Below are 27,958 nucleotides of genomic sequence, written 5' to 3' on the forward strand. Positions count from 1 at the left end.
CAAAGTGTCTGAAAAAGATTACAGTACTCCTACAGCAACTTCTTGGCATTTTGACTGCCTGCAATAACACATCACGCTTAGCAAGTGCTAACATCAGGAATTGCATGCTGTCAGTAGCTTGATGATACACAATGCTGAAGGGAACATACAGCCTACTGTTATCAGGGAGCCCAGGGCATCTTCAGTATTTTTGCTAATTAACTGCAAGCTTTTGAAAGCATTCCATGACCACTCCTTATACTTTTCACACAATATACTGCATACGAAGCCACAATATGCATCCCATCATCACTGTAGCAGGTGGGTCCCTGTCTGCAGTTTCAGACGCTTCCTCTGATGCCTATAAAGCTTTTTTATGACCTTTTTTCAGTCTAGCTTTTGAATTATTCCATGTCTAAAGGCAAATTATTAAGCAAAGAGTTAGTTTTAACACAAGAAGTTATACTTTGTTAGAGAAGCCTTTCATAACATTTCAAAAATGTTAAACCTAATAAGAAAGTGATGATTCCATTTTTTCCTCAGACTGTCAGAATTCCCAAAGGTTTTGATGATTATTTAAACAGAATCATTCAAAATTACTGCAGGGCACATTTGAATATGTTTCTTCTTCTCTACTGGACAAACACCTCACTGCAGATAGCATGCTATGACTGATACCAATACTGATGGTGATGTTCATTCTGACAGTAACACCTGCTTAAGAGACTTCACTTCTCTGCTCAATACAACACTAGCTCTCAAAACTAGAAGGGCACTAGAGTTATGTTTTTGTTTATTTTCCCCCTGAGCAGTACTGGGTTACTTTGTAGTGCATTAGCCTTGCATCGTGCAGCTCTGAAAGCTTTGCACCAAGTTCAAGAACATGTTTAAGGATAGTTCTTCCAAATGAAGCAAGCTTTTAATATGACAAAGGCTGCTTAAATTTAGGAACTTCCAGATTAGAGGCTGGTACATGAGGATCTGGGTGGCAGAAAGGAATTCAAAAGGCAATCAGCTAAATAATAAACTTTGAGAACTAAAATATTATTTCCTTGAGAAATGTGACACAAAAAATCAATATGCTGAACAGGACTATTTCACCAGGAATAACTGGGAACAGAGAAGATAGCTAGCTCACAGGGCACTCTTCACGGTCTTCTAGTACAGAACAAAGGAACATTTCACATCTAAACAAATGTAGTGGACTCTTATTGAAGTGATGCTCTTTTGCAGTGAGATCTAATACATACTCAGAAAAGAAGGCTAATTTCTGTAATAGATTGATATGCAGAATTAAATAAAGGATGGCTACTTTAAGAATATTTTAACTGTTTGAGAGTATCTCTCACAGTCAATCTTTATTACACAGTAAAGTAATCTATGCACTACAACACAGTGGCAGTTATGGAAGTAGTAGTGTATGGGAACTGCTGAACCACGGCCTGAAGCACTGATTGACCACCTGAGGCGAGCACTGAATCAGCCATGGAGCACAGGTGAAGGCGATTCAGCTGTGTGATGGAAGGGCTGGAGCCTGGCTGCACCTCTCCTAGACCTATTTAAGGGCTGACTGCCAGTGGGGAAGGGTCTCTTCTGGAGATCCTCTGTCTGGAGTTTTGCAGTGAGCCCAGCATGTGAGTAAGCATTCTATCTATTCTCTTTTTGTTATTATATTCTGCTTTGCCAAACTCTCTTGTTTATTTCATAATTATAACAGCTTTATATTCATTGATTATACAAGTACCTAAACCAAAGAGTAGTTGAACTAACTTCATGATCACTTTCCTGTAAGTGAAATAGTGAAAACAGGGAAAGCCAGGCTGGATCCAAGGTGACCTGGCAGATTCTTTCTACTCTATAAAATTCAAGGTAAGTTTAAAAGTAAACAAGATTCTCAGAGAGAGGCTCAGCCTTCAAGGTTACTTTAACTTCCTTGTAGCAGTTGTGCTAATATACTTTGTCAACTCAAAAAACCCCAAAATAATCTGAGGTGTTATGGTTGCACATCAGCAGCCTGATTCAGTTTAGCAAGTTAAAAAAAGGCAACCTTTCAACCGACATACTATTCCCTTAAAACTTACTCTTCAGTACATCTCTTAATACATCTACTATTCCTCCTACTGCAATCAATTCTTAGTTACCTGAATTCCCTGACTATGCTTTTTTTTTTCAGCTGTCCTTTCTGGTTATTGTTCAGTTTAGTTCAAGCTGGACCTTTCATAGCACGCCTATTCAGCTTTATCTGTTGCAATATTGTCTCACTGACTACTACAACAATGGATATTGCAAAAATAAAAATTAATATTTTAGAGTGCATAAGACAAAGAAAGTGTGGTTCTGCTCTGATGCTGTCTTACCTTGAGCAATTTCAGTCCAGTCTCTCTGACTGAGGTCAGAGTAAGAGACCTAATTTTATTTAACTCTATACATGTCTGCTTAAATTCAGTGTACCTCAGTGATGTGACAACAGTAAACAAATGTTGCATTAGACAGATAGACATAGGTACCTGCAGACCAAACTCAGCTGTATGTCCACCATCTGGAGAAACCTAGAGATAAATTTAATTATGCCCTAATTGAACAAGCTGAAAAGAAAAAGGCATGAACGTAGTCCAAACTGCAAATGAGCAAAGAAGGGTAAAAAGGCAATGCACAACTCTAGAATGCCTTGTACTAATTACACGCCCAAAATTAACTGTGGCAGTTATCCTTCAACTGAGCTTCGCTAGTTAAAAGTCATACAGGAGTGCTCTTAATCTGCTCTACTGCCCAAATCAGATAATTAGCTTGAATCACAGCTAAAAGCATACTGCTCTAAAGATGATTTAAACAATTTCGCCTGACTTTTTTTCCTGAAGCAGATTAGAAGCACTCCATAATCCATTAACAGACCAGCACAAAGGATGGCAGTCTCTAGATGAGGGCAGAAACCATTCCAACTGTTTGCAGAGTGACTACACAGATATTCTTATGCTGAAGGAAATCAGTGTGGAAACAGGAGGTTACCAATAAGATAAGCAAAGACCAAGAAAGCAGACAATAGAAAGTGGTCTTTATCCTTCCCTGCAATAGACAGATAGGAATTTATCTTTCAAACTGTATTTTGCATTCCTGATCCATATTCACTGTCAGATTTATTGTCAGGAGCGTGGCAAGAAGAATTTAAATTTACTTCTCTACATCTATTTTATATCTTTCATACTGTTTCCAGTAAGTTTAAATCAAAACAAAAATGTGAGTTTTCACTGAATTTCATTTAACATGGTAACTGTTAGGTGCAGTTGTTAACACTATTTCTTTAAAGGCTATGCACAGGAATCACAGAAGTATGATAATAAAACATGATTTGCTTTTTATTAGGTAACCTCACAGAAGCATTACAGATTAAGTGTACTACAGTGCTTAGCAGTTAAGAGAGTATTTATAATATTAAATTCCTTGCTGCATACAATGTGAAATTAAAGTTGCATGTTTGTCTCATTACACAACTGATTTCTAGTATTCTTTTGTCTCGCTATACTGTAACTATTAACTTGACTGTGCTCTTTTCTTGCTTTAGATAACCAGCCAAATCCGATTCTTTAAAATGTGACCTAGAAGGTGCCCTTAAAAGCAAGGAGAAGAAATGGATGTGGGGCAATAGTTTTAAAATGAGAGAGGCTTTAAAATTACAGACACTCTTTGAAGCTGTGATGCCTTTCTAGCACAAATGCTATCACAAATATTCAGACTGTACCCATCTTTCTATCACATGCCCAGAAGCATGTTCCAAAACACATCACCTCCTTGACAGGCTGGCTACAGTAATGTACTATTTGCTGGTTATATCCCTTCTGTCCTGTATTATTGAACAGTAAAAGAGTTGGGTTTAGCTTTTAATGTCACTTTATGAAGTGACAGGCCCTGACTTGATGTGCCATGTCTTGCCCTTCTCCCTCACTGCCCTGTAAATGCGGTTAAGGTAGAACGAACAACTGGTTGCACATGAAACAGAACAGGGTAAGGGGGACACTAAAGCAAGAGGATCAGCTGCAGTTCAGGCAGGGAAGAAAAGAGTGTATGGCAGTGGATACGTGAAAGTTGTCGGGAAATTCTCAGGAGATGGTTCTGAGGTCAAATAATACTAAATCTTCTCTTTACTTGCTCTCCAGAGATGAATTAAGTTGGCCTGTTCTGGGCCTTTCCACGCTTCAATCCCCAGCAGACAGGATGCCCTCTCAACTCTCCACAAATGCACATTTAAATCAGAAGACAGTGCCTAGAGCCTGATCAACCCTGTAAGCAAGCAGGTCCTTCTCACTCCTTTTTCCTTCAAATATGCCTCTATTGTGAAGATTGAAATAAAAAAAAAAAATCAAAACAACAAAGCCTTGCTAATTCAGAAAAGGGGCTCTGATCTAGGTGTCATCATCCTGTGTAACCATTCAACCAACAGCAACCTTATCTCTGGTGGAACATTTAAACAGCGCAGTCAAAGAGCTTTAGCAGGAACTGTTGATATGCTCACTGCTTGTTGGTCAGGGAACTCAGGGATACCTGTGGCCAAAGGAGGATAGCAGCTGTGACAATATAGCAGCTCACTGCCACTGGAAAGGGGAGTTTCCCTCTTCCTGCATCCAGCCACATTCCCTGACACCTGCACTTCTCAGATTCCTGTCAGTTGCTTTATTAGCATGCTAGACAATTATCCCAAGAAACGTCCAACAGATGATGGCAACTTCAGGAACTCCACCTGCTTAGATGCTAATAGGGCCATCCAAACCACTCACAATAAAAAATCAGGCTCTCCTTTAGGAAGATGCAAGGAACACTGGTAAAGAAGCAGTGCGTTACGAGATTAAAGCACTACAGGTTCTTTGGCTCCTAAACATGTTTAGCCATAGCAGAACACTTACATTTGTCATTACCAGCAGAAGAATGATGCTGACCTGAGACATCACAAATTAAGACACTGTCACAAATATTTAACTTAGTCTCTTTAGTGTCAAAATCTATTTTCTACTTGGCAAATGAAAGATTAAAACTGCTACAGTGCAGAATAAATTGTGAGACATATGCAACAGCTTTTTTCAAATATTACTTCAGACATTTGAGGTTGGATAAATCATTCTAGTTACCTGTATAAGATAAAACAGTACTGTAGCATTACACTGCTTTTTAGAAAACTCAAGCACTGCATTGGCTTTAATGATCTTTATTCTACAGTAAAGCAAGCCAGAGATACCCATTTACTTCCACCGTTAACATCAATATAATGCCAAAGCTTCAATTTTGTTTCACTGACTTTCTAAATAAGAAGAATTGCAACTTCAAGGCATTTTATCTACTGCCAGTGAAAAAACTAAAGGCACTTTGGAAGGCCTTTAATAGCCAAATGATGAACTTAAAAAGTTACAGTTGTGAAAATGAAACTGTCTTTTCCAAGATATGCACTTGAAACAATATTTACAAAATTCCAAGTTATTCAGCTGAACTTTCCAATGAGTTTGTGATAAATTTAGAATAGGAAGGAAGGACATTCAAGACACGCAAGAGACAAAAATAAGAGCTGGTGCAGAAGACATGCAGAAAGGTATTTAGGACAAGTAGGCTTGTTCTGTTGTTTTGCTTCTGCCTCAACAGTATGCGCTGCCATATTTTGAAATCCTCTGCTTGTAGCAGGCAAGCATTCAGGCCAAAATGTGGTCTTTCTGATCAACTCTGTAATCAAGCAGGTCCTTCTCACTCCTTTTTCCTTCAGATATGCCTCTGTTGTGAAGACTGAATAAAAACCAAAACAGAGACAACAAAACAACATATTCCTTGGAGCTAAAGAAGTAAGCTACAATTTATAGAATAATAATTGAAAAAAAATAAAATAAAATTGGCAATTCAGTGGAGACTAAAAAAAGTCACATAATGTAGGTTGCCCAGCCACATATGCTAGAACAGTTTAAAATGACATAATGACATGCTATTTTTCCTTTCTTCAGAAATCATTTACCATTCAAACAGGACAGATAGTACCAATGAATGAGATGCATTCAGTGAGCCACTTTTCTGAACAAATGCAAATAATAGTATGTAAAGCAGCGATTCTATTAAGAACGCCACCAAAAATCCACAAACTAAACTCAAATCCCCGGTGGCAATACTGTATCCTGAGGATTTTGTTTGTTGGTTTTCAGTGAGGAACCTTTTTGCAAAGGTGCATTGCAATTCTATGTCCATGGATTATCAGCTGAACAGAACTCTGAAAAGCTCTTTAACTAACAAACTAACTTGAACCATGTAAATAAAATGCTGTAGAATGTGGTATGAGTAACACCCAGGAATAATTCTCATCACAGTTCACATACTCTAGTCATTTCTATCAGACAAGCTCTTTAAAAAATAAGATCTGACAGTGTCAAGACTTGGGTCTCCCACACCAAACATGCACCTTAAATGCCACTTTCTGCTCTATGAAGCTCTCATGCACAAGTACCCAGTTACTTCTTGATGAAAAGAGACCATTTCTTCTGCTAAAGCACAGGGATATTGCCTCACTTAATAGCAGGAATTCTGAAGTGTAGGAAGAACTCCATTTTCCATATGCCATAGGAGCTTTTACCGAGGGAAAGCTGCCATAAGAGAAATAAGGAAGCTGAACTGTTCTGTTTGTATCCACGGCTGTAAATTAATTCCTTCAGCCGTTCCAGCTCCTGTAAGGTGCGGTGTAATGCATGTAATGCTAGGGTCCGTGTAGTGGTACTTCTCAAACCCAGACCTATCAGCTACTAACACTAAGAACATCTCAGCTTGATTCCCAGCAACAGTTCAGATAAAGATCATAAGCTCTGCTCAGCCGTATGGCTGAAAATGAGTCTGTTGGACATGCTGCAGATATAAAACACAGAAAGACTACAGTAATAGTCCCACTTCTTACTTGTCCCAAGTTCACTTTGCTCTCCAAGCACGTGGTAAATCTGATGGCTACAAGTTTCGCTACAGGACTTTACAATAGCAATAAAAAAATGCGTGCATGCCCCGCTACAGAGCACAGGTTGCAAAAGCAGCGGCTTTGCCAACTCTGCTAAGTAGAAGGAAGCCCTGAGGACTGGTGCTAAATGTCAGTGTGAATGTACCTCAAAGTGCTTGCAAGAACAGAATTTTCAAGAATTAAGCAGGAAACTTTCTGCAGCACGTCCACAGACATCCATTAAATGGGAAAGAACCTGTCTGCATCGGGAGATGCTTGTGGAACAGTAAAGACATTCAAACACATCTACCCCCAGCCTATTTTTAAGTACCTATGGGATTTCAAATTTTCCTGCTAACTTTGCTGTCTGAACCTGCCTCCACAAATCCACACCTCAAGTTCAACCTGAGTCAGATTTAAAACATGAGAGTTAGGATTACTTTTTGCCAACACCAAGGGCTGTTAGAATTATGATAGGAAGCAAAAGAAAACCTTTAAAAACAACCTTTGACCTTCTGTAATGAAATCAACTTTTCATTTAAAAAACAGAACATATTAAGGTGCTCAAGTAATAGAATACCTCCTAAGAGAAGTCCATTCAAGGATTTTCATCATAGCAGTCACTCCATAACACCTGACTAGATAAAGCATTTTTGCAGACTATTTTATAAAAAAATAATCGCGCTATTAAAAGCTAAACTTGTTGGTTCAGTTTAACCCAGCCTACAAAACCAGCCTGATACATTTTGCTCCTCAAGTTTCATTCCACCAATCAATAGAAGGGTGGGCACTGTGCAAGCACTCCGTCTCATCTCCCATGCTTTCCAGGAGATGCTGTAAAGACAGTCTCTCCGCACATTCCCTCTGCATTTTATCAGTGCTGTTCCTCTTACCTTCTCATCCATAACCCCATTACTGCAAGCATGTGAAGCTTTCTACCCTATTAAAAGTTGGGCTAGTGAAGAAAGAAACTATACCAACAGTAAATGTGATGGAAAACGACAGGAGAAATGGAACAGAGCGTTGATTCTTACACGAATGCCAGACACTTCAAAACCAAAAGGGGAACTGCTTTTAGCTTCTTTGGCCTACAGCCTGATAAACTTTGAGCCTTCCCACTCAGCGTCTCTCTGTTACACTTGCAACTTTGCCCAAGGTGTCTGTCAGCCTGTACTCCTTCCATTGAATTTCTAATACTTACCACTTTCTGCAATTTCCTAAGCAGCAGCAAAGTCCAATATACTCAATTTCACATCTTCTTGACTTGGTACCATATAAACCTTCTTGAAAAGGTTGATTCCAAATGGCCAAGTATCTAAACATGGAAAGGCTGTTCAAGTCCCTGGACATGCAGAGATGCATCTCTCAGTCTAGAAAGTGCTAAAATCCAATGGCCCTCCTATGCTGACAGAATTTTGAAATATATTCCGATCAAATGGAAACAGAATATTTCTCATTTCATAGGATCTAAAGGCTTGTGAATGAAGAAAATATAAGTTTTTAACATTAATATCTTGACATTTTCCAGCATCTCAAAATCAATCCAATGTATCAATCCAATAATATTCACAGTGAATTGGAACCAGATGTTTTCCCAAAGTCTGGAAGTTGTCAAAGATTATAAACAAAAGAAGGTGGTTGGGAAAAGAATGTTTAAGAGGGTGGGAAATGTTTCCTAAACAGATCTGCAATCATGTGCTCACCTCCCATAAGATTACAGGATGGGGTGAGAGTGTCCAGAACGGCAGCAGTTTGGAGATGATGGTGTCTGCCACCACTTGAGAACAACACATCTACTGTGCAACTTGCTGTCCGGCTGCCCAGCAAGAAGAGCCACCAGCAGGTGAGCAGCAGTCAGATGAATTACCTGGGAAGGCCACATCCACTCATAGCTTACAGAGCGATACGTTAACTGAGATTATCTACTTTATAAGCACATCATCATTCTCCTTACCTAATTTTTCCCCCTTATGAACACTTGTCTAAGGCTCCCTCATTCACTGCTACCTACCTTTCTTTCGTCACTCTTGTTGCTCCACTCTTAACATGCTGTTTCTACATGTACACACCTTTCTCCCAACCTGATTTTATACTGTAAAATCAGTTGCTATTTGCATTCTCTCCTCATGCTCATGTTCTTCCTCAAAAATAACAAGACTAAAGTGCAATATAAAAATTGATTGTGGGCAGGTTCGGAGAACTAAAATGCTACACTATTTTGACAGTTTTCCTCTCTGAATCAGCTCGCCATGAGTGCTTCACAGTAAGCACAAAGGAAAAAGCAGGACTGCACTGTAGGTGACAGAACTCCTACTCCAAAAAGCAACCAATCAGATCAGCAAACTACAGTGCAAACCTATAGCCTTGCTCTCTCCCAATGAAATCAATACATTAACACAAACTTCAGTGTTTGATCAGCTCTATACACCTTCCACATTTACTTGAGTCACACCCTGGATTTTAATGAAGCTTTCATATTTTAGTTAAACGTGTTAATTTATGTTTCCATTAATAAAAAGTCCCTAACTGCTCAAGAATTCAAGTGTAGAGCGCTTGAGCCAAGGGAAACATGTCTGTGCTCAAGGTAAAATCCTAATTTCCCTCAACCTGTCTACCTCTGAAGTGCCATCGCACTGGCCTTACCCTTATTTTTGCAAGTTTATTGCCAATCACCACAGTCCACTAACAGCAGCTGATGGTATCAGTGATGAGAAAGTAGACCGCTATTGTGTATACAAACCACGCTTCCCCATAGCTTCACAATTATGTGAAGTATGATAAAAAACGGCTGTCCTGGTGACACAGGGTGGTTTGAACTGAACAGTGGTGCTAGGTTGGAAGAGGTAAAGATGTGCACAAGCTTGCTGCAGTGCTGTTCAGCACCAGAGCTGGCAGGACAGTAGGACACAACATGCCTGGAAGCAGGAGGCAAACCTGGCTGACAAGATCACGCTGGTGCTGCACAGCACACGTGAAGATGTCTTGTGCCCAGGCACAAGAGTTTCCGCATTCCAGTTTCAGCCAGCTCTTTTACTCCTCTGGTGACTGAGTTTCCAAGTCTACTGTTTAGAAAGCTGTTAAAATTCTCAGGAAAGACAAAAGTTTGACTTAATGCCATGGGATATGATTAATGATTCAGATACGTTTCTCACATGTGACAGCTGTGAGAGCTGTGCAAACAAAACGAATGGCGCTGTTTTGATAGCACTCACTGAAGACTACGGATGCACCAAAGGTTGCTCCTGCTTTAGTCAGTAGCAATACCAGTGTGTGGCAGGATGCAACCGTATCGGTAGACTCATCTGCCTCATATGTATACACACTCAGCTTATAGAGGTTACTATGAGTACGTGTGATCGAGTGGGTACGTGACATAGCGTAGCAGCAGGTTGGGGTTGCACACTGGATGCAAAGCAGCAGGTAAGGGGTGAAACAGTCCCCGTTCTGGTATTCTGTAAGTCTGGTTGCCTTGGTTGGGCAGCCATAGTGGCACTTAAGGCAGCACCTGAAAGGAGGAAGCTGGACAGCTGGGTTAAGCACAGCTTTACTTTCATGAGCACACCTCACTGCACACTCAGAAGTGCATAGCACAGAAATGACGCTCTTGGTTCACCCAGCTGCCAGACTAGCCAACCCATGAACTAAATTTTAGGCAGAAAACCTGTCCACCCTAGTGCACACTGGAACCACTGCCCAAGTTTCAAGTTCTTGGTCTGATAACAAAATTCTGAAGTGCTGAAGGCTTTGCCAATAGCCAAGAATAGCTCCCAGTGCATGCTGACTGACTCCACGCATCAGCTCCCAACCTAGGAGCTGACACAAATTACACATGTTTTTCACAGTCTCTGGACCAGCTCAAGCATGGGGAGTAAACAAAGCATGGGAAATAGAATGGCAATGCTATTTGAAAGAGGTATTCAGCATGAAAGAAAACAGTAATCCCAGTAATGATAATCAGGCCACAAGTTCGTAGGGCAGCATGGTGACAACAAAATGCCAGCTTGTTTTCCCTCAAACGAGAGCTGTATTGCAATGGAGATCAAAAGCAAATGCTGCCCTCTGTACTGCACTAGGCTGTCTATACAAGTGGGCCATTTCTGGAAGAAATGACACCTGAAGAAAGGCTCAGAAGCAAGTTGTACAGAGCACCCCAGCCCCTCCAATAAAACCCTCACCTTATCAGCAGAAACCTAACTGGAAGCAGATGCTAGAGATAACAGAATATTTGATCCAGTTAACTTGCTGATAACCCAAAGCAAGCCTCCCTTTGCTTCCACCCTAGATTCCTTATGTTTCTTACGTGTGCAGGGGAAAAGGGATTTCCTAAGTAAAGGAGAAAGCTTCCTACACCTCAGAGGCAATGTTTTCCATTCCAAAGATTAACAGATTCGCTTAATGCTCCTGATTTTACCACACAGACCACAGCTTTCTCTCATCACAAAACAAATAACAGAGAACAGATGCGTACGCCCTATACAGGCTTGACAGAAAAAGCCAAAGGAATGGGAAACAACATGGAACTGTTTCACTGACGCCTAAAGGGAAATGGAAAGCTGTTCACCTGCACAATCTGCTAAAGAAGTGGTTAAAAAAATAAAAATAGGGCACTGCTAATCTCTTTTCATGAGTGCTTTTCCCACATCAGATTCAGGTTTCTAAGATCCTTATGACTGTGAAAAAAACACTAATTCCTCACTACTCGGCAGTATTTGGGAACATCGCTGTTCACTTTCTCCATCGATATCACTGCTGCAATAGAGAACACACTTCTTTTCCCCCCAGTTTCTACCATTTTAGGTTCTCCTTCCTACTAATTAACTTAAGTGCATTTGCCTCCGCTGTTCCTGGCGTGCAGCAACATGACACTGGCATTGCTCTCGACATCTCTCTGCTTCCCACAGACCTGCACTAAAACCACTGAGTTCTGTCAACTTTGCGGCTCCCCACGAGCAGAGCTCCGTGCAACAGCACAGCAGCAGTGCCCTGTTTGCACGCGCAGGAAGATGACTGTGCATCCCGTCACACTGCAGGTTATCTTCACAGCCATCACCAGGGCCACAAACTGAGCTCTCCTGGCACGTTCCTAATGTCCTTCAAGGTTTAGCGACGAGTTACACAACCCAATGCCGTGCAATTTTCATTCATCCAAGGATGAGCCTTCTGATTACAGAAACCAGATAAAGTTGTGCAAAGACGTCATTTGTATCAAGTTTCCTCTGCCACTGATTTTTGCTTAGATTTAGATCAGAAGAGCCTTAAAAACTGCTCCCCAGGATGTGACCCCGGGGTTATATGCTCACTGCAGCTGCATGTAGCTGTGCTCCCTGCTGTTAACTTTATTAATTAAGAGTTTGCATTCCTCCCTTCTGCGTTTGCAGAAACAGCTCTTAAATTTTGGGCGACTGCTCGGCGCTCTGCAGATATTTGGCTTTCAGATCACAAAGCACGGATTGCTTCGTGCAACGCTTAAAAACAAAGCGATTCCTTGTTCCCTCCGCCTGTTCTGTGCCACGATTTCTGAATGGATTACATGAGAGACGGGGGGGAGGGGGGGGGGAAACCACCACACACACATAGAAAAGAGGAAGTTGTGCTTTTGGACCGCCACAGCGGAGCGCACGCTTTGCAGAAGGGGTGTAGTTGCAGCAACAATTTCAGGTTTCGATGATCTTAACGCGGATTTCAAAACAAAGCACCTCCCTCCTTCGCGTGGCAGCAGCCCTGCGAGACGGGACTTGGGATGGAAAAGACGGCGCTCGTTACCCCGAGCCTCCCGCCGCGCCGCACGCAAAGTTGCGGATAAGCGCGGTCGGGACGCGGGCACGTCCTCGCACGGCGCTGTCACTGCCACCGCGCCCCAACCGAGCCGGGGAAGGACGGAGCCCCGCGCACGACGCCCCGCTTCCCCCCTCCTTCCCTCCCTCTTTCCTTCCCTGCCTCCCGCCGCCGCCGCGGCCGGACGGGGCGGCGCTGCCGGGACCAGCACCCGCTCCTCCCCCGTGGGCGCTCACCAGGGGTCGAACTCGTGGATGATGCTCTCGAAGCGGATGACGGCGAAGAGGCGCGAGCTGAAGCCGGCCAGCCAGGCCAGGAAGAGGATGGTGAAGGAGAGCAGTGACTGCCAGCCCGCCGGCTGCGACAGGCCCCCCGACAGGCCGCCCCCCCGGCCCGCCGCGGCTGTTGAGCGGCGCCACGGAGTTGGCGGCGGCGCCGGGCTTGTGCTTGCTGTCGGGGGCCGAGTGCTCCGCCATGTTGCGCCCGGGGCTCCCTCGCAGCCGCTCCGCCCGGCGCGCGCGGGGAGGAGGGAGGGGCGGGGGAAGGGAAGGGCGGGGGGAGGGAGGGAAGGGGCAGAGCCAGCCCGCTGCCGCCGCGCTCCTCGCGGGCCGCCCGCCGCCACCGCCGCCTCGCCTCGCCGAGCTCTGCCTCCCGCCGCCGCCCTCGGCAGCTCAGGGGCGGGCGGTGACGACGAAGCGGGGAGGGGCGGAGGGCGCGCGGCCGCCGCCGGAGCGGTGCTAAGGGGCCGCGCGTGCGCGTGAGCGCAGGGGGCGGGCGCGCGCGGGCTGGCGTCCGGCGGCTCGCGGGCGGTTTGACATTGCCGCCCTCCGGCGCGGGAGGAGCTACGGGGGCAGGGGCGGGGCTGCGGGAGAAGGAGGGGACCGGGGGGAGGGACTGGCCAATCGCCACAGTCGCCCTGCTAACCGGAACTCGGTGACGGCCTGTCACGAAGCGACAGGTATTTAAAAGGGGCGGGGTGAGGCCCGGCGGCCAGTCGGAGTGACGAAGGGGAAGGCGTGGCAGCGCGCGCGCGGAGGAGAAACGACTTTCATCGCCGGGCATTGGCGGGTCAGGAAAGGGAGGGCGCTGAGTGGCGGCACTGTGAGCCAATGGGAGCGGCGCGGCGGGGGTCACAGCGGGAGAGGAGCGGAGCCGGGGGCGGCGCTGCAGCGCGCGTGGGCTGGTGCGGCTCCTGGCGTCTCGTGCGGCCTCGCGGGGGCTACTGGGAGCCGCAGTTCGCGGCGTGCCTGTGGCGCCAGAGGCGCTGGAGCTGCTGCTGCTTGTGCGGCTGATGACGGCCCCTGTGGGGTGCTAGGGGCACCATCGCCGTTACTCGCTGCGTGGTGCGGCTCTCCCCAGCGAGCCCTTGGGGCTTGTCGCCCTCCTCTGAGGGTGCCCTAGGCTACCGCTAAGGGCTGCCCGGCCGTCCCTGAATGCTTCTGCTTGGCTTTCGAGGTACGAGCTTCCACTTTGATGCTCCTCCTCGGGGCTCGCGTTCCTCTGAGCCATTTGTTTCAGCCGTTAATTACCGCCGGACCGGGCCCCGAGGGCGGGCAGGTAGGAGAGGGAGCTGCAGGCAAAGCTGGCCCCGGGCTGCGGATTGAAACCCCTGTTCTGGTACACTTCCCTCAGCCCTTATTTGTGCCCAGCTGTGACTTACTCACCTGGTTTGAAGGCAGGGCTGCTGTGAGGCACGTTGTGTGCCTGTTGCGAGATGTAGGTTGCTCCAAAAGTAAAGCCTCTTGTTTATCACCACGGGAGCTGCAGCAGATACAAAGGACTCAGTAACACTATGTGATAGAGGAAATTCTCAGCTCCAAAATGTTAATTTTTCAACAGCCAGCGCCATTAGCTGCGCACTTTCACCAGCAATGAACAAGGAGCCTAAATATTACACTTGTGTAAATCTGCACCACTCACACACTGTCAGCACTACTAAAACACAACACCCACTGCCTCACTGTGCCCACATCCGCTGCTTGGACCTTGTAATGTTGCTCCTTCTCACTCCTGACTTCCGTGTCAGATGCCGTTCTGTCAGACTGCCCCTCTGCTGCCATCTGTCACACAGCAACAACATGGAATGGAATATTGGTGGGAATGTTCAAGCTCTACTGCCATCCCACCAACATCTGCCTCTTGATGTTGTGAGCCAACATCATAAAAGAGGAGGCATTACTTTTGGGGCAGTCCTCACATGGGGTTTAAGAAAACTTCCATAAAATTATGAGGTTCAATTTTGCTGAATCTGGCTCTTAAAAAGCTGTGTGTGTTGTATTTTTCTCTTAGTACATTGTTCTTTTCTACTCTAGTTAAAATAGGTCAATAATACATTCAAGAGAAATTAAGTTAGACATTTGCCCCTTTCCTAGTGTCGTCTGTGAGGGTTTTTAATGAGCTGCCCAATTGGCATTTTGAGTGAAAGATTTTTTTTTTTTTCCTTAATTGGGTCATGAATGAGGAGCAAAAGTGGCTAGAAATTTGCAGCTATCCGTTGTTTTCTCAAATGCATTGACTGATTGTATGACAGGCTCAGCCCTGGTCTGCTGTTCTGAAATGACTGGTGGTGTTTCCATTCTCACAGTTGGATCCTGTCTTCGGTAACAGCAATTCAAGGTTAATGATGCAGTAGGGGAGCAGCTCTACGTGGTGCTGTATGTAGAATACCTTTGTCTTTTCTTCCCCTGCACCCACGAGTCTGGGTACTAAGAAGGCAAAATTGATTGATGATGCACTGAAAAAAAATTGCATACCAGAATTTTTAATGCAAAATTTATCATCAGTGTTAACTTTCCTTGATTAAGAATCTGCTTTATTTAAAAATCATTGTGGAACATGGTATGGATGAAGTTACATGGCATTCACTTTAAATTTCATTGCTATAACTTTTAACTTCCAGCAGGGAGCTTATATCATTCTGACTATACTGACAATTTTTTTGAGCATAGACAAGCTCAGACAGACCTTGATTTATTTGAATGCTGACTAATGGTAAAGTGTTTCTTTGTCCTTGGTAACAAACGATATTGTTGCCTATTCATTTTCAAACTGTTCAAAAGTCTGTACATGAGAGCCTGGATAACAAAATTTAGTGGTAGCAAAAGCACAGTTCTAGTACAAGCTTTTATTAATGTTTCTATAAATACATTGTCAAAATTTTGTGTGAAATAAGATTGAGTAGTCTTATAGTACGTCTGATTAAACAGTTGCACTCAAATGAAAATTCCTAGTCATACAGCTGGATGGTTTTGACGCTATGCTGCCATGACTAAAATGGAAAACACTTTTTTGGAGGAAATGCAAAGCATGTCTACTGAGCAACTGCATTCCACCCCTGCTTGAAATTTGTCCTTCCCCATTGCCCTGTAACATGATGGAGCTATTGGAGCAGGTCCAGAGGAAGTCTGAAAAGATGACCAGAGGGCTGGAGGATCCCTCCTATAAAAAAAGTCTGAGGGAGATGGGGCTGTTCAGCCTGGAGAAGAGAAGGCTGTGGGGAGACCTCGTTGCAGCCTTTCAGTATTTGAAGGGAGCTTATAAGCAGGAGGGGGATCAACTTTTTACAGTGTAATAGTGAAGGACAAGAGAGAATGTCTTTAGATTAAAAGAGGACAAGTTTAGATTAGAGATCAGGAAGAAATTCTTTACTCAGAGGAAACAGGCTGCCCAGAGAAGCTGTGGTGCCCCATCCCTGGAGCACTCAAGGTCAGTTTGGATGGGGTCTGGGCAGCCTGAGCTGATGGGTGGCAGCCCTGCCCATGGCAGGGGATTGGAACTGGGTGGGCTTTAAGGTCCATTCCAACCTAAGCCATTCTATTATTCTTTTTTTTTTTTTTTTTTTTTTTTTTTTTCCCTCCTTTATGCTTGTGTTCTTCTTTTTTCTTTGTTTTAAGGTGATTTGGTTTAAACTTGTTCCACTGTGTCTGGTGGTATTTTCTTTGAAAACAAAATAACCATGAAAGTGTCCAAATTAATGGTTGAGGTATTGACTTTGCATATTGATTATGAACCATTTTGCATATAGAAAATCAGTTTCCTATTCTGAGTATGTAAAATAATATCCAAATGCCTAAAGGGGGGGGGGGGAGGGGGCGGATTCTTATTTATTTTTCAAGCTTCCTCAATAATGGAACCGTTAGGAGGGTAATGCCAAGTGTGGAGGTTGTGTTACAACTGGACAAACTGAAGCATCTTGAAAGTTGTAGATCTGTGTACAGGAAAGTATCATATGAGGGCTCTTCATCCCTCAACACGGCCACCATGTGTCACTGACATGCATCCTGCTGTTGTAAGGATGTCAGACAAAATTAAGACAGAAGAAACCAGATACATCTATGTAATAAATTATGAATCAGAAATACAAAGTCGTGGTTGGAGGGAACAATTCATGCTTTTTGCCAAACTTTATTGGCAACTGTTCTGCAGTGCTCATTAACAGTAGTAGGCAGCTTAGTTTAAAAAGCCATAGATAGCAGGTTTAGGGTAATAAGCAAACCTTAAACAGTCCTTCCAACTTTTTGGTCCTGTAGATGAGCAAGTTAGTAAGTTCAGTGCTAAGATTTTGAAGATGGCTTTATAAGCTAATGAAGTAGTACTTCCTGAAATGTAGAGCAGAGCATCACTCAGCGTGCTGGAAGATGCCTGATTCCACTGAGCACATCTCTAAAATCCCTGGACAGTCGTTGTTTAAAAATCTATGGTAGGGTTTAAATGAAAGAAAATACAATATCACCGCATAATAATTATCCTTGAGAACCTGAACTTTAATGCATTTAAAAATAGCTATATATTAGTCTCTACATTAGATAAAATGTCATGAAATTAAAATAATTTTAAAAATCAATTTATTGAAGCAGGTGCGACCTTTTGTGAATACATGCAAATCACTTTAGCTAGTTATAAACTGGCACAAGATTGTCTGCAAAGAGCTTTGCACCTGTGTAACTTTAATGAGTTTTTTAATTGATTTGAATTAAACTGGCACAACTGTTGTGTTTAGACAAGGCCTTAACCTAGCAGTTAATTCAGTAATAACAGTAGAAACTGGCTTTACTTATTTCTGACAGTGTTCTGCTGTGATTTCCCCCTTTCCAAGAATTTGAACACAAGCTGCTGTTCTTTCTCTGCTCTCCTGTCTTAATTTCCCTCCATAGTTTCCCTTTCTTGTGACCTGCACAGTGATAAAGGTTGCTGCAGTTTGCACAGACTTCTCAGGAATCACGAAGAGGAATGGCAAGACTCAATGCATCCTTTCTCTCCCTAGGCAGCCCCTGGCATACTCTGGTGCCAATACCTGTTCTATCAACCTTGTCTTTACTTCCTCAGGGACAAATGGGCAGGCTTCTGGCAGGCTGCTACCAGCTCTGCAAAATCCCCAGCCTTTCTTAGAATAACTGAAGCAACATCTTGGGCCTTTTTTTTTATTTTAGAAGAAGACAAAACAAATGACAAAATCCCCCCCAAAACTCATGAAAACCACATGCAGTATTTTTTATGCTTATATTCTTACCTACATGCAAGAGCTGCACAATGTAGAAAACCTGTGGACTTCTGAAGTACCTTTCTCAAGTGTTGTTTTGTTATTTCTAGCACTTGCATGCATGCTTCACCAGACCTTGGTTGTTCTTGGCAAATGCTGCAACAGAGTGTTTTTGCAAAATGTTCATTTTATCCTTTCTACTAAGAAGTAATATGTTGCTTTTGGTTGGGAAGTGTTGGGAAAAAAAAGAAAAAGCCATTTTCTCCAGGGATATCCTGAGTGGCCTTGTCAGACAGTAGAATGGTGATGCTTAGCATGTAAATTCTAAGTCCCCAGAAACTGTAGATACCGGATCTCATTAATATATCATGTTGGAACAGCAGAACTGCTAAGGGACCCAGCTGGAGAGAAAAGCTAGCCCCTGGGGAATGCAGTGAGAGTTGTGTCCATTTTAAATGTATGGGATCTGGGACTGCTTAGTTGTCGTTAATGTGAATTTCCTCACTATACTGAAGTGAGGACAAGGGCAGAATATAGGAAAGAGGCATTCTGCTTTTAGCTGTTACGCCAGCTGCATTTTACAGCATCAGAATAAGATGTGTGGAAACATAGCAAAGAGAAGAAGAAAGGAAAGAAAGAAGATTTTATGTCATTGCTTGAAGCCTATTTTTGCCTGTAGGATTTTGATCACCCTTTAGTAGTATTTTTCTTCCTTGCCTCCCTTCCCAGAATGTACCACACTATTACTGATTGGAATTGAATGTAAGGGAAGAGGAAGGAGGTATTTGCATTTTGTCTGTAAACTGCAACTGTATTTCATCAAAGCTTAACTCTTCTGATTTTATTTTGGCCAATAAATTTGAGAAAAGTTTGTAGGCTGGAAAATTTGGCAGTGTTACATGTATTGCTTTCAGTGCATCAGTACTTCAGCAGGGAAAAAAAAAAGGAGGAGGAAAGATGATGTAGCACAGTATCAGCAAAGAATTCCCCATGCCTGAAATTTTCTCTGTAAGTATTGTGCAATATATTTCTGTAATTGGGTTTGTAGTCTAAATGTGCCTAGCCTTGAGGAAAGAAGTTATTTTACAGTGGATTGTTTCTAGTGCTTTTCTGTTGTTAGCATTTGAGACTAGTCATTATCTTCTTTTCTATTTTCTACACTGCTTGTAGATATTCTTCTAGTCAACTGCTGCATTAATAACTGCATCAGAATTGCAAAAGAATTTAAATGATTTTGTTGTGGAATGAACTGTGCCAAAACTCACAATGCATTACAGAACAGGAGCTTATGTGTGCTTTGGGATAGAGTAATTTCAGCCCATCATCACATGCAGATCTGAAGGACTCCATCAAGAAGAAAATGCAGCGGTGACCAATTTATGGATTTATAAGACTTGATTTTTTTGGCTACTGCAATGGCATCAAGAGATTTGACCTCTTCAGAAGTGCAAGAACTGCTGTGTTGCAGAAAGGTTACTAAGAGGACAGAAGCAGACTGAAGATTATGTTCTGTGATATTTAATCTGTTGGTCTTCAGTTATTACTGTAGGAATTTTTTCATCAATGACTGTAGCACTTGCATCCCAGATTTATTGTTATCCAGTTAAATTCATGACGTGGATTTTTTTTTTTTTTTTAAATTATACATCTATCTGGAACAATACATCTTAACGTTTAAAAACCTATATTGAGGAAACTGATCTCACAATAATCGATCCCTAGTGCTCAACTCCTTTTGCATTCCTTCTTTAACTATTTGTACTATTTTTCTAGATCTTAGAATACTGAAATCCCTATTGGTAGTTTGTGTTGTTGATGTGTTCTCCCAGACTTAAGAACCCAGCTGGTGTTTCAGATTACTTTCATAGAAGACAATTTACAAATTTCAAAGGAAAGCAACCAGGAATCTGAAGCAAAAAAAGATGCTTTCTGTTTTGGCTGTATAACAAGTGATGTTGCAAAAACGGAGCCAGAGGGCAAATTCTGCTGCCAAAGCACCCAAGTCTCTGTTCAAATTGAGGATAGCACTTTGTGCTCAGATTGTTCCTCTATATATGTTCATATAACAAGCAATTCAAAGCATGGGTTATGTTACTTAAAGATATGTCCATTACGTTCTCCATCACTGGTCCCTTTGGATCAGGTTTAATGTTACAGTGAACTCCATTCCTTGCCAGTGCTCCAGCACAAGTTTGTCCAAGGCTTACAGTCCCTTTAGGGAGTACCTGCACTCGTGCAGCCTTATCTGTTGACCACAGTCCATCTCTACAGAGGTATATCTGTGCCTGCCTTACTCATGGGCCACTTTAGGCCACTTGTTCCAGTATGATCCCCTTCAGGGATGTGCCAGCTTCAGCATCCACAGCCACAGATGCTTTGAGATATACCTGCTCTGGTGTAGATTTATCCCCAGTCACAGATGCTTTGAGGCATACGTGCTCCCTCATGGATTTATCCACAGCTCTCAGACCCTTTGACTCAGCTTCTCAATGCAGTTGCAGTCTGTCCAATGCAGCAGCACAGGACCAGCAGCCATACCTTGGCCATTACCACATGCCACATACGTGGCCAGGGAAACGTTTCCAGTTACATTAGAGTAAGACAAGAAGTAAAGCTCCCTGCAAGCACTAGACTAATATATATTAAAGTGAGCCCCATGGCAGGCACAGGAGCCTGTCAATTAGCAGCAAAACAACTATAAATCCAATCCAGCATGCTCCGATGAAATCTGTTCTGGTCTTAAGCCCCTCGAGCCCCACATTAGGTACCAAAAAAAGGCTGTGATGGTTTAATCCTGCAGAGAAACCCCACACAGGCACTCACTCAGTTCTTCCAGTGTGAGGGGAGGGAGAATTGGGAGGGTAGACCTGCAAACGTGTGGTTTTAAGTGAAGGCAGTCTCAAGGGTAAAGGAAAAGCTGCATGTGCAAGCAAAGCAAAATAAAGAATTCATTCACTACTCCCTATCAGCAGGCAGATGTTTGGCTGTTTCCAGGAAAGCAGAGCTTCTTCATGCATAACGGTTACTTGGGAAGACAAATGCCATAACTCAAGCATCCCCCTCCTGTCTCCTTCCTCCTTTCATCCAGCTTGTATTGCTGAGCAAAGCATCACATGGTGTGAAATATCACTCTGGTCAGCTGGGGTCAGCTCTCCTGGCTGTATCCCTTCCCAGGGCTCTCTGCACCCACAGCCTGCTCACAAGCAGGGTGGTGTGACAAACAGAAAAGACCTTGATGCTGTATGAGCACTGGTCAGCAGTAACTAAATCATAACTGACTTCTCAGCACTGTTTTTCATCACAAATTCAAAATAAAGCACCATGGTAGCTACCATGAAGAAAATTAACCCTATCCCAGTCAAAACCAGCACACAAATAGTAAAATGAACATCTTTTCTCCCATCCACTTTGAATGTGTCCTGATATTTCTTAGAACAGTGGAGTTTTAATGATGACTATTAGGAGCTGTTGCTGTAGCTGCAGAGAGGGTAGTTCATGCTTTGTTTTAGTTATCTTTATTGCAATTTAAAGGAAGAAATCAATCTCAATGTGATTCCATTGTGAAAAAACAAAGCCGTAAGTGTCGAAGGATCTTCCCCAGGCAGTCATTAAGGAAAAGAGGTGGAATCTGGGAACTACGTTACTACATCTGACTACATTTCCATACTTTGTAGAAGCTGTTGTCTAAGAAAGCACCTCTGGCTTTCTGGTACGTTAGCTTTGGCTGGCAGCTAGAATCCCACATAGATATTAACCCTCAGGGCAGAATGGGGGAAGAAAAGAGGAAAAATCGGAACGAAAAACGTTAAGAGCAGAGGTAAAGACAGGGAAATTGCTTACCAATTACTGTCATGGGCAAAGCAGCATTGACTCGGATTAAGAATTGCAAGGAATACCTGTTCTGCCATGGAACTGCTCTTTCTCTGAGCTTAACGTTCCCTCTGTTGTTTGTAACTCACTCCCTGCTCTTCTCTCTGGCTGGTATTTTCTGCCCTTTCTTATATATATATTCATTTCTTGGATATTTCCTTACAGATATGCTACCATCTTGACCGCTGGGCTCAGCTTTGGCCTGCATTTGGATGTATTGTAGAACTGTCTGGATCCATCTGGGCCCAGCACAGGGCAGCCCCATGCTTCTTCCCAAAGAAGCTGCCCTTGGAGTCTCCCACGACCAAAACCTTGCTGTGTACACCAAGCACTGGTTTCTAAGTCAAGCTGTATAGGGAAGGCAAACAGGCTGTATGCATTTTGATATCTTTTTGCTGATTCTCAGGAATTCTTCTTAAACATATACTATCCTTGTTTAAAGAGCATCACATGTTTAACGTTATGCTCAAAAGTTGTAAGTATTTATGGATTCAGACCACTTTTTAAAGGAACTCATTTGTTAGTATCAGGGAGTGTATGGAACTGCCGAATCACGGCCTGAACCTCTGATTGACCACCTGAGGTGAGCAGAGTCAGCCCTGGGAGCACAGGTGAAAGTGATTCTCCTGTGCTATTGCAAGGGGTGGAGCCTGGCTGCACCTCTCCTAGACCCCATTTTAAGAGGTGACCAGCAGTGGGGAAGGTTCTCTTTGGGAGATGGCTCCTCTTGGAATCTTCTCAGCAAGCCCAAGATAAGGGTAAGCTTTCCATTCGTTCTTTAGGGTGTTGACCTGTTTAGCCTAATTTTCCTGTATATTTCTTAATTATAACATCTGTATATTCATTGATTATACAGAGAATGAGTTCAAAGGTTTTGAAGTTGAAGGACTTCCCCTCTTTTTTTTTTTTATCTTGACATGCAAGGTTATTTAATTTGCTGGATTGCTTATGCTTTATCTCCTTCATGTGACTTCCGCTTCTATCAGAGATGCACTCCATGGCTTTTATTGCAGGCAGATGGTAAGATTTGTGTGGAAATCATAGGCAGTTTTTATTGAGCTGTTAATTACTGACATTTGCATTATTAGGCGTGGTAATCTCTTATTTCTGCAACAGTTACCCTCCTTCTGGAGAGAGAAGGGACACGTATTAGTCTATGACTTTCTTGTTTTCTTCTTCAATTCAAATTGCATTAGATAACAACATGGAGGAGACTGATCAAATGCTCTTTCAATGGCATTAAAGTAATTTGTCAGGCTTGGGAAAATGCAGTGTCATTTCATTGTAGTACCTCTGCTCTTCTGTTCCCTGTAGCTCAGTGTGCACTGTCCTAACCTGAACTGTCAAGTAAAAGTTTGATGTGGCTTCTTCTAAAGTGGTGGGAGAAAACTGCCATTAAAACAGTCACTACTGGTTCTCATGGGCAGAATTTAGGAAAGCTGTGAATATTAAGTGCAAAGACTGACTATCTTTTACTTAATGCTCTGTTTTAGTTGGGATAGAAATACGCTTCCAAAGATCAGGCAGATCCTCCCGAGTATTATAAGTACTGTCTGTCAGCATAATACAATTATGTTTTGGAGTTCTATGGAGACTCCTAAAAATTCAGAAACACAAGGTCAAACCCTGAGTGCTTTTAGGTGTTCACTCCCAAATCGTATTAATTTATGATAGCAAGAAGTTGTCTCTATATCTGTCACATAGTAGAAAAATCTGAAGTGCCGCAGATCCTCGGTAGGATTAAAAAATGAAATATCAATATTTTAGTTCCCCTGTCTCCTTATTCTATTATCTTTTTGTTCATACAGCCAACACCCTGGCACCTAGATTCTTGATAAGGGAACAACCCTATTCAGCTTCCTCAGCATCAATGCAAGATAGGTCTGTAAGAAATGTGTATAGTAAGCTTTCCTTTCCTTCAGAATGAGATATTCTACAACCATAATTTGTTCTACCCATCCTTGCCTGAGAAACGAATACCTCTCAATGCAGGTTTTTAATGTGGTAATTAAACATTCCTGCATTTTATCTTCAGTTCATTTTGGAAGCAGTGCTGTCATCATTCCTAACCATTGCTTTTTATTAACTGTTGGGAAGCCACCCTATTGCATATTGGGAGATTAACTGTAAGTAGATTCTATCTCACTAAAACACTGCTATGTAAACCACTTCACCTCCTGTTTAATTGAGGAACTGAACATGGAGAGACTTTGTTAACAAGGAAAGAATGAATATTTAAATTGGCCAGAACGGTATTATGGCTCTTCTGGGCCTTTTAAGTACATAGTTATTGGCGTTACCTCCTTTCCTATGCTTATCCAGTCCTTATTTTCAGGTTGCCTGAAGCTTGAGAAATGCGCTGGAGTTATAAATAATATACTGGTAGCAAAGTTGAGATGTCAGGTGTACAAAACAAGCCCATCAGCATATGTACATTGTGAACATATAAACACTATGTGTTTCTGTCTGGTCAGTTTTGAATCTGTGGAAAATGTCCATTTCTTAGTTAAACATAGTTGTGGCAGAGCTTTTTCCCATTTCTCCAAGAGTGGAGTCATAGGATCCAGCTCCTTTGGTGGCAGGGTTGTTGTTTACAGTTTTCAAAGCGTGATGCGTGCAGCTCCATCCTAGGTTTCTTTGAGGAGTTTGCAAAAGGAAGCATTAAATCAATGACCTTAGATTGACTATGGAAACCTCTTGAAGTACCTCTTCACAGGAAAACTCTTTGAGGTGTAAACTTGAAAAGGAGGGAAAACAAGTATTTTGTTGTAGTATTTATGCTGTTGCTTTTCTGCAGGGTCCTTTACTGCAGGCAAGGAGCTGCCCCAGTCCTGTCTGCTGGCAAATAGAGTTAATGCATTGGCTCAAAGAACTGTAAAGATGCTACAGTGTATTTTACCTTTTAGACACTGTTTGTTTTGAATATCTGCACCTAAAGCTGATAAAATCTAGATTTCCTAGGGTAACAATACTGCAAACTGGCATGTACTTCTGTACATACACCGTTAATATTAAGTAGTCCTAAGTTTCTTGCACTTCAGCTGTGTTGCAGGGGTACCAACTGCTATACCTGAAGCAGAAGGAAAGAAAACAGGGGCAATAATTGTGGAGTACTTCAGTTCTAGAGAAACGCGAGCAGGGTTTTCAGTCCTTAACTCTAATTCTGTGACTATAGTGGAGGGAAGAGAAAATTGCTTGTACCTTTAGAAGCATACACGAAATTCTAGTGAGTGGGAGCATTCTTGATGCTTAGCTACCTGGTTAATTTAGGCAACTTGCCTCCAGTAATATAGTTAAGCATTTCTTGCTGTGAGTTTTCACATTCTTTTGTAGATGGAGTTGCTTGGATTCTAACTGGGCTGAATCGCTGATAGAAGACTGGGGTTATGAGAGGAGATAGTCTGTGGATTTTCCTGTTAAGGTTTCCATCTAGGTGAGGTGAAGAGCTGGCAGAGCACACTTAGAGTGATCTGTTAGGCTTGTCTTTTATGTCATGTTCTTTGAGGAAGCCAGAAGGATGATTATTAACTAGAAAGTTCTAGACAGTCTTCTAGGTATGTTTTAAATCTCCCTTTTCTATGGAAAATTAACAGAAGAGCTGTGATTAGTAAATAAAATACATTGCTGTGCTCTTTCTAGAGATCAGGTTGTTTTGATCATTTGAAGTTTGATTGTATGTCTGGATATGACAAAGGAGATAGATTTGAGGATTCTGTCTAGCAGTGGCTAAGATGAGGATGTCCCTGCAGATTTGGGATGATGGGAGGGACGTTGCTTGCAGGTTGGAAATATTTTTGTAAGATCTGCTTTCATATTATCTCTTTTGGGATGTTTTACTTGAAATCTGTCACTTAAAATTTTTTGAAATATACAAGCCTTGAGTTGAGCACTTAAGCTAAGTATTTCACTGTAAGCACATGTAAGCCTCCATTAAAGTGCACAGAGTTAACTTTATGCTGTTTTGCTAGGTCAAGTCCCTAGATAGTTCAATGTAAATAAGTATGCATCTTGAAATGAGCATTGTTCCCAGATCTGGTGAAAGAATTTTTGTGTTCTATATTAATGTAAATCTTAGTATAAATCTCCATTGAGTGCAGTTTTTTTTATAAATCTGCTTTTCAGCAAACCAGATAAAGGAAGCATACCACAAATATTCCTCCCTCTCTCCCACCCTTCCCTCAATTGCATTTGATCAGATTTCTATATATTGGTGCTACTATTTTATTAAGAATTTATGAAATACTGAGCAGAAGATACCTCTCTTTTCAACAGCCTAAGGGCTGGATTTGTGCACTGTTCCATGCTGTTATATAAGGGAAGAGACAGTGCAAGACGTCACCTGCCTTCCTACTCCAACCCAGCATAATGCCAGTCATTGTGCTAAGAAACTCTATTATCACTCTGCAAATAGGATTAAGCCACTGTCAGTAAGAGTTATTCATAGTTTTGAAAGAATCAGCCCACAGAAGTGGATATCAGACTCTTATTTTTGGTGATGGGGGTGTACCTTGAGTGTGAGGAACCCAAAGTTCCTCAAAGCCTAGCTGGCTGTGCTCAGGAGTAACTAGTAGGGGTAACCTGTACGTAGCCTGTCTGGCCTATAGGAAAGACTGTAGATCCACAATATGGCTTTCCTATTCTTTATGGAAAGCAGAAAGCAATTGCTGGGACTACACATCACTGCAGGGTCATCAGCTGCTTACTACTGTAAGGGGTGAGTAGTGGGGTCATGCACTGCATTAGCTGCCAGTGTTTCTCAGGAAGGATTTGCATTTGGGCTCCCAAGAGCACCTTGCTCTGCACACCTTGTTGGAGCAGGTAACAGTAACTGAGGCCCCATCTTCATTCTTTCATTTCCATTCTTTTGAATGGTAGGTGCCCCGAATTCAGCCCAGAACAGATTTCTTGTAGGGTAAAGGTGCAACTCAAGGTGACAATAGTAATTTTAGGCATTTTAGTAATTATCCCAAGTTAGTCTGGGAAAAATCCAGGTCGCTTCAGGCATTCTCACTGATACGATAAATCATTTATTGCTCTAACTTGACATGTAGATTCACAGCTCAAATTGGGCTTAAAAGCCTGTTGTGTACTTTTTTTTTTTTTTTTTTAATGTGTGACTGCTATTTCACTCTGCCCTGGGCATACAGCAAGTTGCATTGGACCAGTCAAATGTAAACACATCAGAAAGTATAATATTAAAAGCATGATACAGTGGTTGTGAAATGGTGCTTAAATCTAAATCATTTGTTTTCATTGCGGTTTTAGAGTCTTTAGTGAATCTCTCAGATTTCTTAACCTTAACATCTTGCAGAAAGTTAAAAATTCTTGTAAGATGCTGTGATTGTCAAGAAATGAGTTTTATTGTCTATATATTTAAAAAGTCATTGATCATCTTCACATAGTATATGAATCATAGATGTTACAGATAGGAGAAAGCCACTGGATTATGTAGTTGATCTTCTCACTGTTGCAAACTCTCTACTATAAATTCTTCCAGTGCAACACCAATGTTCATAAATCCATGGGACCTGATGGAATGCATCCACAGGTGCTGAGGGAGCTGGTGGAGGTGATTGCTGAACTGCTTTCTGTCATCTTTGAGAGGTCGTGGAGAATGGGGGAGGTGCCTGAAGACTGGAGGTTAGCCAATGTCACTCTGGTCTTCAAAAAGGAAGATCCAGGTATTTACAGGCCAGTCAGCCTCACCTCTGTCCCTGGAAAGGTGATGGAACAGCTTGTGCTGGATGCCATCTCCAGACAGCTGGAAGAAAAGGGGGTTATCAGGAGCAGTCAGCATGGGTTCACCAGGGGGAGGTCGTGCTTGACCAACCTGGTAGCCTTCTATGATGTTGTCTCTGGCTGGGTGGATGGGGGGAGAGCAGTGGATGTAGTCTACCTTGATTTTTGGCAAGGCA

General features: G+C 42.6%; 1 protein-coding gene across 1 annotated transcript in view; it reads right to left on the bottom strand.

Moving 5' to 3' along the window:
- The window catches only part of STT3B (STT3 oligosaccharyltransferase complex catalytic subunit B), a 48,107-nt gene extending 34,908 nt beyond the window's left edge, over window positions 1-13,199 (bottom strand). The window contains 2 exon segments of the mRNA XM_042888506.1: window positions 12,931-13,082; window positions 13,084-13,199. Of these exon segments, the coding sequence (XP_042744440.1) occupies window positions 12,931-13,082; window positions 13,084-13,170 (239 nt within the window). The 5' untranslated portion in view covers window positions 13,171-13,199.
- Between the last annotated feature and the right edge of the window lie 14,759 nt (window positions 13,200-27,958).

This window comes from Lagopus leucura, unplaced genomic scaffold (assembly GCF_019238085.1).
Source record: "Lagopus leucura isolate 7727_CA_CO unplaced genomic scaffold, USGS_WTPT01 Super-Scaffold_100157, whole genome shotgun sequence".
Classification (NCBI taxonomy): Eukaryota; Metazoa; Chordata; class Aves; order Galliformes; family Phasianidae; genus Lagopus; species Lagopus leucura.